The following is a 14,039-nucleotide window of genomic DNA, read 5'->3' as shown; positions in this document are numbered from 1 at the left end:
TTAGCTACAAGAGCCGGAAGCAATGTTAGATGCTACTCGGTGTACCCAGAACTACAAGAGCCGGAAGACAAGTGTGCTACAAGAGCCGGAAGAGCATTACTTCAAATTGATGTGGATGAAGATAGCAAAACTGCTAGACAAATTTAATAGCCCATTCAAATATTAATGTACATGTACTTACATGGAAACAAATGAAAATTACAGAATTTTGGGGAATTAATGAATTATGTATTCCCATTACCAGATTAATTAATTAATACGGCCATAAATCAGATTGAATACATGAAATGTATGCGGTCTGAGTGCCCCAAAATTAAGTAAAAGTTATAACCAAAGATATAAATCAAAACAATACATTTATATACATGCAATCTTATTATTGTTATTACATGTATCATACTACACTACATAAGTCCTAATTATTCCTAAACCTAAATGACGACAGACATACAAGTGATCCTAGATCGATCCGCAATATAGAATACTGTAAAACTAGTACAATGTATCTCATATAATAATATATAGTTATATAATGATTGACAAATTTGCCAATTTTATCAATTCTTTGCTAAAGAATTTTGAGCTCTTTTCAGGTCAGACTCTGAAATTTTTATATATCTACAGTAAGCATCTGAAGACCATCTTCCCATAACTTTTATCAAGTGGTCTTCAACCTGAACTGAACCGGCAGTTGTCGCTGCCCCTATACGAAAAGAATGGCCACTGTAATAGGTAGAGTCAATACCTAAAATATCTAAAGCATGTTTGAATAAAGAGAGGAATTTAGCTCTGGTGACAGCAGCCCCAGTTAAATCGACAAACAATGGAGTTTCAGGAGACGGATTCCTTTGAAAGCGATTATTCATATACAAACAGCATATCCTATGTGGGCAAATCTCAGTACCTGTTTCAAAAAGTTTAATAGTCACACCTTGTCTAAAAGGATCTGTTTTAGAAATTTTAAGCTTAAGATGTATACTGTCGCTTAGAATAGTAATATCTGAAATACATAAATTAAAAGCTGGATCAAAATTTCCACAACTATCAACTGTGAATTCACCACATCTTAAAAAACCAAAAAATGCAACTGTACACATAGTTTCTAATAATAAATTCTCATAACTACTGTCCTGGCGCAGCCAGAGACAGACTTTCTGTAAAATATCAAAAGATATAGGGTACCTTGGTTTAGGATTGGTTTTATAAGTACGCTTTACTCCATTCAGTATAGCTTTGAGTCGTCTTAACTTAGTTAAATCAGGATAATTTATGTTAAGTTCTAAACATTTGAACCTAATACCACACAAATACAATTTAATAGTACTATAACTTATATGTAGTCTACTTGTACAATAAGCAACAAAAAGTAATAATAACTGTTCATTGACTGGTACACAGCCAGGCAATATTAAAGCAACAACACCAGTTAATAACAAAAAAGAAGTGTATGATCTAAAACCAGTTTCATAAGTTTTTCTTGTGCCTGTAGATATTGCTGCCTCCCACAACTGGCTAACTACGGTGTCGAGCTCCATAACACAAGTTGAGGAGGAGGAACTTTGCATGGAACCTCCTGTGCTTCTTTTGCAAGGCGACGAAATTTGTTTATCTGCAAACGAGACAAAGCATCAGCTTTAGAATTAAATTTTCCTGGTACATGTTTAGACAAAAACACAAAATTTTGTTGTGCAGCAATTAATGTAAGTCTCCTTACTAAAGGCATTATATGAGCTTATTTGGAACGTCCTTTTTTCAAAATGGCTACCGTAGCCTCATTATCACACATAAAAATTATTCGTTGCTTTTTCCACATGTGTCCCCACAAAACGGCTGATACCACTATAGGGTACAATTCTCTAAAAGCTATAGATACTTCTTTCTCATCAACTACTAAATTTGAAAACATTGATGGCCATGATTCAGCAAACCACAGTCCTTTATAATAGCCACCAAAACCGATAGAACCAGAGGCATCTGTATATAAACACAAGTCATCAGAAGTTATATTTTCTTTGTTATAAAACATGCTGACACCATTCCAATTTGAAAGAAAAAAGAGCCACATTCGAATGTCTTCCCTGCATTCACATGTTAGTTTGATATAGTGGTATAACGCCTTAACTGTTGTTGACACTAAGATCAGATGGGATACAAATGTTCTCCCTGGGATGACGACTCTAGATGCAAAATTTAAATGGCCTAGTAATTGTAACACCTCCCGCTTTGTGCAGGATTTTTTAATCAGAAACTCTTTCAAGAAAGTTGAAATTCGAATAAGTTTATCGTTTGGCAGTCTTGCCTCCATTAAATTTGAATCCAGAATAATTCCAAGATATTCAATAACTGTGTCTGGACCTGAAGTTTTATGTTTAGCCATTGGAATCTTGAGAGTGTCAAAAATGTAGTATAATAAATCCATATTTCTCTGTCCACATTTATGTGGATGTTCAAAAGTTATGAAGTCATCAAGAAGGTGCAAAATGAATTCTATGCCAAAATTATTCTTTGCTATCCAACATACTGCTTGCGACAAGTTATCAAAAATTCTTGGGCTTGATCGACAGCCAAATGCAAGTTTGGTATAGAAATAATATTTTGTACGCCATTTAATACAAAACATGTGCCACTGTGAGGGTAATACTGGCATTAACTTGAACGCATCAGAAATATCGGTTTTACACATGGTTGTGTATCTTCCTAAATTCTGTATAATTTGAATTGCATCGTCAATGCGCACATATGATAAAGAGCAACTATCTTTGTCAATCATGTCGTTAACACTTTGATGCACAATATTTTCATGTGGGGAAGATAAGTCTACTATAAGTCTTGGCTTTCCTGAATATTTTCCTATTGCAACACCTATTGGGCTTACTCTGTATTGCTGAAAATGCAATTCCTCATATGGCCCTTCTAAAAACCCTTTATTAACTTCACTTTCAATAAGTTTATCAACAATATCAGGTTGAGTAATAGCTGATCTTAAATTTCGACATTCTTTAGTAGGAACATCTGTATTAGAAATTAAGGTATCGAAACCAAAAGCAAGGCCATGGCATAAATAGTTTACAAATTGTTTATCTGGACGATTATGTAACTGCTGCTTTAACTCATCTACATTAATTGGAGTATCAACTTTTTCTCTCTGGTTAAAATCTAGTCATTTATTAATATTGTCTGTGTTGTTTTGTTTTGGATTTTTCTTTCCTGGACACCTGAATGCTGCATGGTTATTAGAATAGCAAATAGAACAAACATGCGCATATTGACATGGTTGCCTATTACATCTCCTATCATTAAAGTTATTACAGATTTCAGTTTCATTATGAGTTACTCTTTTTCTACCATAACGGTCCAAATCCTTCACAGCAAAAGTTGAACTTTTAGAATAACTAGCTGTGTTGGCCACTTTGTTTGTTACTGTATTTTGAATTTGTGGACAAAATGATGACAAATGCATGGTAGATGCGCAATTAGAGCATGAATTGACCTTAGCATTCCCTGCAACCATACTTAACATAGTGGTATCTTTGATGGACCAATCAACTTTAATGTTGCAGTCTCTCAATGCTGCTGCTGCCCTGGCTGAAAATTGACAATGGTAGTCATAAAACTTAGCCCCATATACATTGTATATATCAATTATATTGGCCTCGTATCTATCCAACTCAATTCTCCTATTAGTGAATTTCGAACACATCACTCTCTTGTATTTTCCAAAGGCAGTTATGAATTCACTAATGGTCAAAGATTTGAGAAGCCTAGTGTCTTCGTGGTTAGATAAGTTGACTGTTATAGACCCTTGTTGTTGAACAATGATCTTGTCGGCTTCATGTTTTGGAATTAACAGGGCCGCTAAGTTAACATCTTTCCCTTCCCAAATGCGTTTCTTTATAGCATCAGAAACAATGTCTACATGGGGAATACATTCTGATGGAACCCCGAATTCTGATATAGGAAAAATATACCCACCATTTAATGGGAAAGCCTGGCTACATGGAGATTCAGCTCCTGCACTGGTGCTTGGCCTTGGACCGGGATCGTTGTTTCCCATGGCTGCGTATGCAGTGCTGAGGTTGTTATCCTCAACGCCAACGGTTACTGGTTTGTCATTGATGTTAATTAATTTAATAACTGTCTGCTGTAAACCCAGCATCGTTCCTTGCATGGACTGCATTGAATTTAACATCCCTGTCATAACTTCATTGTTGATATTGGCACTGGGCGCCGCCATATTGGATGACGTAGATCCGGTCGTTCCACTCTGGAAATTAATCCGCGGTTCTGTAACGGATCTGCTCCTAGCCGAATTACTTCCGCTGTCCGAGGTTAAATCTCTTTGATCGGGAGCTTGATTAGAACTGGCAATTGTAACTGAGTTCAAATTAGAACTTGCATCAGCAGTAGATGTACTTGGTGCAATGTCTGATGATGCTGATGTCTGTGAGGTGTTGCCTGTCATCTGTTGGTCAGCTGGGGCGATGTTCCTACGCGCGATGTTATCCATGTAAATCTTCTTAAGCATGTTTTTTCCCAGAGAAACAGGTACAAAAATGTTAATACTTTCCAATTCAACTTTCAATTTGTTAGCAGTCCAGTTAGCTGGGTCGGAACTGTTCCACTGATTAGACCTCTGTCTGAAACGAGGTGCACGGCGATCGGCCATGATCACTGAAAGGTCAATGTCCGAGTGTTTATGTTTTAATAAATTCCACTTCGCAAATAATCTGAGAACAGTTATATCCTTGGAAAACGTAAAAATATCGAATGATGATAATAATGTCAATAGTGTAAATAAGTTGTAATAAAATATAGAATGTTGTATATAAACTCTGTATAAACTTTGATAAGACACAAGACCTGGCAGTAACAATGTTAAACGATCAATGATGTCATAATTAATTAACAGCCAATCAAAAGCCTTGAAATCAGAACTAAAAATAACTGTCTTATAGTTGAGTCTATAGGAACAATTTAACAACATAAACATGACTTATACTTATAAGTTTGGGCCCATTAAAACGTTTAATCCCGCTGCAAATGTTTGCACCTGTCCTAAGTCAGGAATCTGATGTACAGTAGTTGTCGTTTGTTTATGTAATATATACGTGTTTCTCGTTTCTCGTTTTGTTTATATAGATTAGACCGTTGGTTTTCCCGTTTGAATGGTTTTACACTAGTAATTTTGGGGCCCTTTATAGCTTGTTGTTCGGTGTGAGCCAAGGCTCCGTGTTGAAGGCCGTACTTTAACCTATAATGGTTTAATTTTTAAATTGTTATTTGGATGGAGAGTTGTCTCATTGGCACTCACACCACATCTTCCTATATCTACTTAATATATAATATCTAGCACAAATTCTTTACTGACAGAAATAGGTTGTTTTTTTACCTAAACTTTGCAATGTCATTAATCTTAAAATGTGTCTCAATGTAAAATCGTAGAAAATTTCTTTTATATGTTTTTTCTTTAGATGACAATGCAATGTGCTGTGTCCCTGAAAACACCCAGAGTATGCGAAGTGTAACAGTTTCAGAAGTTTACAAAATGACATTCTTAATATGCATTAAAAACACCCATGCATTCGATACGCCGCATTTATTTTTATTGTGCAATTAAAGTAACTTCTACCTCAAACAAAATATCAACATTTTTTTGATTTATGTTTTAACAAATGTTTCAAATTAAAAAAAAAATACAGAAGAAAAGTGTACTTTACTGAAATTATTATATATTTTTAAAGTATAATGTATACGGACCTTCAGATTGTGTATAAGATTAGTTCTGTTCTTATAGCTGAAATTATAATTCATATTTAATGCATAAAAAGTATCAAGAATCAGAATAGAAATTGAATGGTTTGTTGCAAACAAATTGACGTCACGTTTTAATTGTTGATGTAATTATATTTCACAATAAGGTTATACCTCCATGAGCCTAGAAATGGGGGTAGGGGAGGGGGACGAGCAATGCCTTTCAATGGGCACATATGTTTGTCCCCGCTTCTCCATTTCCCGTTTGAAAATGGCTGAATCCGCCCCTGTCATGGCAGGCAACAGTTTACAAATTTTAAACAGAGTGAAAGAAGCTATACTCTTATCAGACATGTGCAACGTTTAATGAAGATCTGGATTGGGTTGCACAAGGTCATGTTTTTCTTTGACTGTTAATGACGTCTTTACAATAAATCCTATGAATGTTGTATCTGTACTGGTTGATAATTTATTCTTGCTGTTAATAACTGCGAGTACTCTCAGATCTGTACTTGGTGTCTTTTTGTTGTTTGGATATACAAGTACCCGACCACGTCCACTCGGTGTTTTTTTGTTGTTATATATGTATTTCTATTTGTATCCATCTTATGATTAAGCTATTTTCAACTGAATTTTATAGTTCACTCTTATGTTGTAATGTTACACCGCTGTCATAGGTTAGGGAAATGGTTGTGATCCCGCTAACATGGTTAACCTCGCCACATTATGTATGTATGTGTCTGTTCCAAGTCAGAAGCCTGTAATTCAGTGGTTGTCGTTGTTAATGAGTTACATATTTGTGTTTTGTTCAATTTCCTTTAATTACATTAGGCCGTTAGTTTTCTCGTTTGAATTGTTTTACATTTAACATGTTGGGGCCTTTCAAAGCTGACTATGCGGTATAGGCTTTGCTCATTGTTAATGACCTAAAGGTGACATGTAGCAGTTAATTTCTGTGTCATGTGGTCTCTTGTGTAGAGTCAAAGTGTCTCGAACAGGGATTATAATAGCTTAGTGTGAACCGGGTGTATTAAACCAGAGGGTGTAGATTGGGAAAAAGAGGTGGAAGTTCTTTCTTAAAGGACGAGGGACGATTAGACCCGTTTTTGCCCCCCCCCCCCCCCCCCCCTTATTTTCTCATTTTTCAAATTCTGTTTTGGAAAGCTACTTTTTATGTTAAAACATTCCCTGATGTTTGAAGTTTGATTGAATATACTTCGAAACCAATCTTTTTTGCAACTTCGTGTGGTGAGGGGGGTTTACTTTCTGTTATAATTCAAATATTGAAATTATTATTCACCTTGAAGGTGTTCTGTGCGACTAATTTTTAGTTTTTAAGTGCCTGCGCCAACGTGACCCAGGAATTTTTTTATTCCAATGTCATGAGAATTGTTTTTGCTGTCTTAATCGCCATAATTTTCTCTGGGTCACGTAGCGCACACTATTAAATTTTAAGAAAAATGGCCAAAAATCGTAGTTTTTCCTTCTTTTGGCGTTTTTGGTTCCCTTTTACCCCCCTCACATCACCCACTTTCTGAAATTAATGGTTTTGAAGTTCAAACAAACAAACTTCATACCTAAGGGAATGTTTTAACGTAATATATAGCTTTCCAAAAAACAAATTTTGAAAAATGAGAAAATAGGGGGGCCAAGAACGGGCCTTATCGTGCCTTGTCCTTTGTCATGCCCTTTTTCTCTGTTTTTTTTGTTTGTTCATAATTCGCAATAAACATGTATATTCTTTATATTTCAGCACTGTAAATATAAAAAAAAAGAAGATGATGTATGATTGCCAATAAGACACTGTTTTAGTTTTTCGACACGATCATTCAGAATATATTTTTTTTGATTTAACACTTTCAGGTATAGTCAGGTATAGTGGGAATTTAATTGCATTCAGCATGAATAAAAAAAATAATTTTTTGGTCATCTGCATAACCAGAATATTATTTTTCTTCCTCAAATTGGGGATCAGAATATTTATTTTTGGAAAAAAAAACATAACACCGTCCTTAGTACCGAAGTTAAATGGTTGATCCCTAATAAGTCAATCCGAATTCAAAAATAAAATGTGTGATAAAAAGTTACAGTCACACATTATAAAATTGTTAAATCTGCATACGCTCTGACTTATGGAAAAACGTTTTCAAAACGCTTTTGTAAATATACAAACTAATTTGATCGTCTTCATTTGCCAAAATAAAAATCCTCGAACTAGTGGAAGATATTAACAGGCAAAATCGAGGGAATTGTGCAAATGATGATACAAGCATGAAAATTACCACAAAGCATCATTATTATATACTTTTAAAGAAACAACTGCTGGCCATTAAAAAAAATCATTTTTTCAAGATGGCCACCGCCGTTTTCTAAAATGGCTGTTTTTTCAGTTTGAAAATACTGATTTTTTCTGGAAAACTTTTCGTTTACCTTCTTTTAGTGAAAGCTGTCATGTTTGGTAGCTACCTTCTTTACATGTGAATAATTCACTAGACATGAGTATTTGACACATACAGGGTTTGCGCATGCGCGAAAATGTAACAAAATTCCTTAAAAAATATTTTAACTATTTACTGTAAAATAAGTGATTTGGGATTTTAAATGATATTATGATTTGGTTTGATAACATTTATTAAGGTTATGACACACATGATTTAACAATTTTGCGCATGCGCAAACTATTTTTAGACATAATGAGTGATTTGTTTGTACTACCAGGGCAAACTGGTATAAATCGTAGTTCATCTCATTACTCTAAAAGGCAAGTAAGCGTAAAATCTATGATGCCACTGTTTAAAAACAAGCCAATTCAGTTGCAATGATCAAGTATTTGATGGATAAGATGGAAAATATGGTTAAAACGAGAAAAACATCGAACGTAACGGCTGATCAGCCACTTTTGGTAATGGATATTCAGTGGGAATTGCCTGATTTGTACAGAGAAGATAGGTTTATCGTCATGTAAGGTGGATTTCACATTGAAATGACTTGTTATAAAATTCTTTGGTGATATATTACGTGACGGTAGATGGACACATGTGTCATGTGTCCTCACTAAAACCATTATTGCAACACCTAGAACGGCATATTCTTGTATGTATGTTAAAATGTACCTAGGACTAGACACGCGCATCAGATAACTCATGTCATGACTCTGTGACGTTCAATGATTTGATAGACTGGCGTAGACAAATATAGTCATCTCTACCGCATTTCAAATCCTGGCGTTCAATTATCAAATAAGAACTTCTTGTGAATTTGGTAGTATGCTTATTTCATGAGTCAGATTTTGTACAAACAGTCCATATAAAGCATGATACTGTATTCATTTAGGTCTTGATCGTGTAACATATTCTCGATCGCGACCGACCTTCTCCGAGATATGGCTTCCCTTCTCCTAAGTCACCCACAGTTGGCAATTGATTTTGAAAATGATAATTTTACTGTACGTAAGACCAGAAAATATTGTTCTTATAACACAATTGATCAGACAAAAACAGAATAATGCAATTGTAAAAGGCGATGTGTTGTCATAGGTTTAACCGAAGACCTCATTAAGACGTATTGATGGTAACTAGACCAGAGTACTATCAGATAAATTTGCAAGATCTAGTGGTTTGAGGCATTCTATAATAGATGAACGACTTAATGAACACACAATGGTCTCTTTAAAAAGATCAAAGGCAAATAATTTGAAGATCGTTTGAAGCAAATACAAAACGAAGGAGAACCGGTTTCTTATAACCAGATTAAAAAAAAAACTCCTATCATGTCGGTAAAATAAAACTGTAAACGTTTTTGTAAAAAACAAAGCTAGAGCTCTTAGATATCTTTTCTACACTTTTATTTTTTGTCGCAGTGGACAAATTGATTTGGAATATTTCTTAATCCATAAAGACAAACTGCTCCTCCGTTTTTGTCTTCGGGTGTTATTTTAAACAGTGGTATTAAATCGGTGCAAATGGATAAACTTGAAACATTTTGTAATTTGTATATCCAAATTCTGACGCATTTATCGTTGATAGAGCAGCAATGGTTAATTCCAGGTCACCTTGTAGGGAATCAATATTGGATGATTTTGCAATTGTGTTTTACGGCCTTAAATAAAATCTTGCATCGATAAGTATTCAAGAGTAGATATTGTGTTAGATTTACTAAATGAATCATTGAAAGGCTAGATGTGAGAAGACAAAAGTTGGGTTCTTGAGTAGTTTTCTCTATGAAGATGACAACGAAACGAAATTTTTCAAGTGTCTTGCCGACAGAAATGCTTCTGTAGAGACTAATAAGGATACTTTCCAGCTACCCCTTGTAAGCATGGAGAAGCAGATATACGAATGTTTGTCCATGTTCGGCCTGATCATGAAAATTGTTGTAGGACGGTAATTTAAGGTAGCACCGACACAGATGTAGTAGTATTAAGAATTGCAAAAATATGGTGGAACAAACTGTGAATAGGTTTTGGCTGAATGAAGACTTTTGATGCCTTCCTGTACTTGATATATCAAATGCGTTTGGTCCTCGTGTAGCTACTCTTCCTTTCATTCATACATTCGGTGCATGTGACACTAAGGGAATAGGTCAGTTTGGATGACATAGGAAGTATTTCAACATGTAAGGGACGTACTTATTTCTTTGCTGAAGTATAAAGACACATACAAGGACATAAAAGAAGCATTTGTTTGCATCATGTATAACAGAACAACATCACTATTTGCTGTTAACGAGGCACGATGTAAATTTTTACCAAGGAAGCAACGGCATTGTGATGTAGTTCCGCCTACAAGAGTTTTTTTCGGAGCACATCCAAAGAGCATATCCAAAGTTGCATTCTCCTGTCGGGAACTTTTGAAAGGAGGAGGCGAAAAATCCAGTTGTGTTGGTGCCTGTAAATGCTACCGTCCTTCCTTGTGCGAGTTTTGTTATTGGCTACTGTCCGATAATTTAAAGATAACGAACCTGTCTTTCTAACAAAACTAGGCATTTAATCTTAACAAAGAATGAGATTTCACTTGTTAAGTTTATGAAAATTATAAAAAAAAACATTTTTAAACATTTTGCCGCCATTTTGAAACTGGAAATCACTCTTTTTTGTCATTTATGTGTTGTTTTTCCGTACTTTACGAACTGTAATTTACGCTTTATAAAACCTTACATTGGATTATACCTATAATACAACTTTCAAAGATTTACACCTGGATATGACGCCTTTTTAAAATGATCAGTGGACATCTTGAAAAAATGGAAATTTTTGATGGCCAGCACCTGATTTCTTTTAATTATCGTTTAGTCCACCTGTATACCAAATATCATGCTTGTTTTTCATGCTTGTGTTATTACTTGTTAAGTTGATGAAAATTATTAAAATATTTTTTACGTACTTGCATCTAATTTGGAACCGGAAACCACTATTTTTCTTCAGTTATGTGTTGTTTTGTCGTACTAAGGAGCTGTTGTAAACGTTTTATCATATCTTACATTGAATTATACATAACACTTCTTTCAAGGATTTAAATCCCTTGTAAAATTGCTTGAAAGTAAAAAAAAATCGATTTTTTTTACTCGTTAGCCGACATTTTGAAACCGGAAGTCACCTTAAGTTTCATTAATGTATTGTCTAGACGTTATTTATGAACTGTCATGTTCTTTTTATCAAATCTAACAATGGATTTTACATATAAAACACCTTTCAAAGGATTAACAAATACTGGCTAATTTGTTATGAAGCCATTTTCAAAATGTGTGGTGGCCATCTTGAAAAAATGATTATTTTTTCTGGCCAGCAGCGGATTTTTTATAAGTATCATTTAGTTAACCTTTATACCAAATTTCATGCTTGTATCACGATTTGCACAATTATGTCCATAATATCTCCCACTAAATTCATAGACGTTTATAGCAACTTACCCGTGTTGGGAATAGTTGCTGCTCTAGTAAATGATTGTCCTGGTTGATCGAGAAAGAAAAAAGAAGACTTAAATAAAATTAAGAAAGAAATGGGGAATGTGACAAAGTGTCAACAACCCGACCTACGAGTAAAATCAGCGGAAGGCCACCAATGTTTTCATTTCTTCGAATGTGTTTGCAACATATTACCTTAGCTCTCATATTTGAAATTATGTTTGCATACATAATCACTATAATTGAGAATGGAAATGGGTAATGTGTCAAGGAGACAACAACCCGACCATAGAACAGACAACAGCAGGTCACCAATAGGTCTTCAATGCAGCGAGAAACTCCCGTACCCGGAGGCGTTCTTCAGCTGGCTCCTAAACAAATATACCAGTTCAGTGATAATGGACGCCATACTAAACTGTAAAATATACACAGGAAACTAAAATAAAAAATACGTAAGGCTAACATAGACCAGAGGCTCCTGACTTTGGACAGGCGCAAACATGCGGCGGGGTTAAACATGTTTTTTGATATCTCAACCCTCCCCCTATACCTCTAGCCAATGTAGAAAAGTAAACGCATAACATTTACGCACAGTAAAATTCAGTTCAAGAGAAGTCCGATTCTGATGTCAGAAAAGGTAACAAGAGAAAATAAATAGAATGACAATAATACATAAATAACAACAGACTTCTATCAGTTACTGACATGCCAGCTACAGACCTCAATTAAACTGATTGAAAGATATGTCTTCATCATAGGATTATCAGGCACAATCCTTCCCGTAAGGGGTTTAGTATTATGCAATCATAAAATATATGAGAAGAACATAACCAGTGTCATGCCAACAACTGTCTGTTGGCAACGCTCTGCAAATAAAAAAAAAATAGTTACATTATAAAAGGAGTAGGTTCAGTAAGACCCCTTTTTGGCCTCAAAATAAAGCAGTTTTACAAAATTGTGAAAATATAATCTTTTAGCTATTTACTGGAAAGTAGAATGCTTCTGCTACATAAATATAGGCTGTTTTTGACAATACAATGCACATATATCGGGTACTAGCTTCATCAAGTCATGCTAAATTACTGAAATCTTCACAATTTTAGCATTTTAGTTAAATTTTAGACGGTTTCCGTCTTAAATGAAAGTGGCCGCATTCGTGTTTATTCATAATAATGAAATGTTAGTTGTATTTGATGATAAAACATACTATATATAAAGGTTGAGGATGAACACGGATGTGGTCACTTTCATTTTTGACAAAAACCATCCGAAAAGTGACGTTTTTTAGCATATTTGATAGATATTTCATATTTAAGCTTGAATCGGAGCGTTTTTAATGACTAAATCAGTTAAAATCTTTCACATAAACTAATTGAAATAATTGTAATAGACACTTGTGCGTTTAAAGAGTGTTCAAAATCTTTCGTTAGATGAACCTGAAATTTGAGGTCAAAATCGGCCCTTACCGGACCTACTCCTTTGCATATGTTCCGAAATAACAACCATAGAGGCAATCAATAACGACAAATTATATTTAAAAAGTCAAAATGCAACCTCATCGCAATAAATAAAGTATACATGTTCTAGATAATATCTTTATTGCATGGTTGCTCAACATCCATTTTATAGTCCATAAAATATAGATGTATAATAATTATGATTGGCAGCATCTTTACGTCCTGTTTGTACCCGTAATTGTCATTATCCTTTTCTAATGCAAATAAGAACGTGTTTATCCTAAATTTTATTTATTTTTTCGTCCAGCTGCGTTCAAAAGATATAATTCTTAAGTCCCACGCAGGTTATAAATACCGGGTATATATTTCAAAGTCCTTATGATCCAATGGTCATTATAAGTATTTTCATTCTATCAAATATATTTAAATAATCTCTTGATTCCACTACACAGAAATAAATAGTAAACTTGTCAAGCGAATCGACTAACCAAGCGTTTGACCAAATCTTAATTTGACACTTATCAGTCAATTTTCATTTTCTTCATTTTTTAAAAATTCGTATTTCGTGATGGACTTAGTAACGATGAACAAATGCCGAATTATATTTTTCGTATGGATTTTTATTATTCCTGTTAATTGTTTTCTTAGAATTGACCATGGACAAAATCAGGATACAAATTTAGGTAAGAATTTTTTTATTTTTTTAAGACATATAAACGTTTTATTAGGTAAGAAAAATTGTAATTATTATAGTAAATCTAAACATAATTGATGCATTTGAAGTATGTGTCGTTTTTAATTTAAATCTTAAACAGATACCAGAGTAAATGAAAGGCTTTAGATGTATCATGACATACAGAAAGGGCACCAGTATATATTTCTATAATCTCAATATCTATAGAGAAGAAATTTATGTGCATATTTACAATC

The 14,039-nt window shown here is 34.3% G+C and overlaps 3 protein-coding genes across 3 annotated transcripts in view; 2 read left to right on the top strand and 1 right to left on the bottom strand.

Annotated features, from left to right (window-relative positions):
* LOC134695529 (mucin-2-like) overlaps positions 1 to 14,039 on the top strand; it is a 136,186-nt gene that overhangs the window by 75,740 nt on the left and 46,407 nt on the right. The gene's annotated exons all lie outside the window — the stretch shown is intronic.
* On the bottom strand, positions 558 to 4,922 carry LOC134695268 (uncharacterized). The gene is made up of 2 exons (XM_063556487.1): positions 3,973 to 4,922; positions 558 to 1,609 (listed from the first exon to the last, which is right to left on the bottom strand). The coding sequence occupies exons 1-2, from the start codon at positions 4,664 to 4,666 to the stop codon at positions 558 to 560; spliced, it is 1,746 nt and encodes a 581-aa protein (XP_063412557.1). The 5' UTR covers positions 4,667 to 4,922.
* The window catches only part of LOC134695267 (mucin-2-like), a 41,287-nt gene continuing 40,826 nt past the window's right edge, over positions 13,579 to 14,039 (top strand). Inside the window, exon 1 of the mRNA XM_063556486.1 lies at positions 13,579 to 13,792. Within this exon, the coding sequence (XP_063412556.1) occupies positions 13,678 to 13,792 (115 nt within the window). The 5' untranslated portion in view covers positions 13,579 to 13,677. The remainder of the gene's footprint in view (positions 13,793 to 14,039) is intronic.

Source organism: Mytilus trossulus, chromosome 13 (genome assembly GCF_036588685.1).
Source record: "Mytilus trossulus isolate FHL-02 chromosome 13, PNRI_Mtr1.1.1.hap1, whole genome shotgun sequence".
NCBI classification, from domain to species: Eukaryota; Metazoa; Mollusca; class Bivalvia; order Mytilida; family Mytilidae; genus Mytilus; species Mytilus trossulus.
Note: the sequence above shows the minus strand (reverse complement) of the source record. Positions and strands in the feature narration are given on the sequence as shown.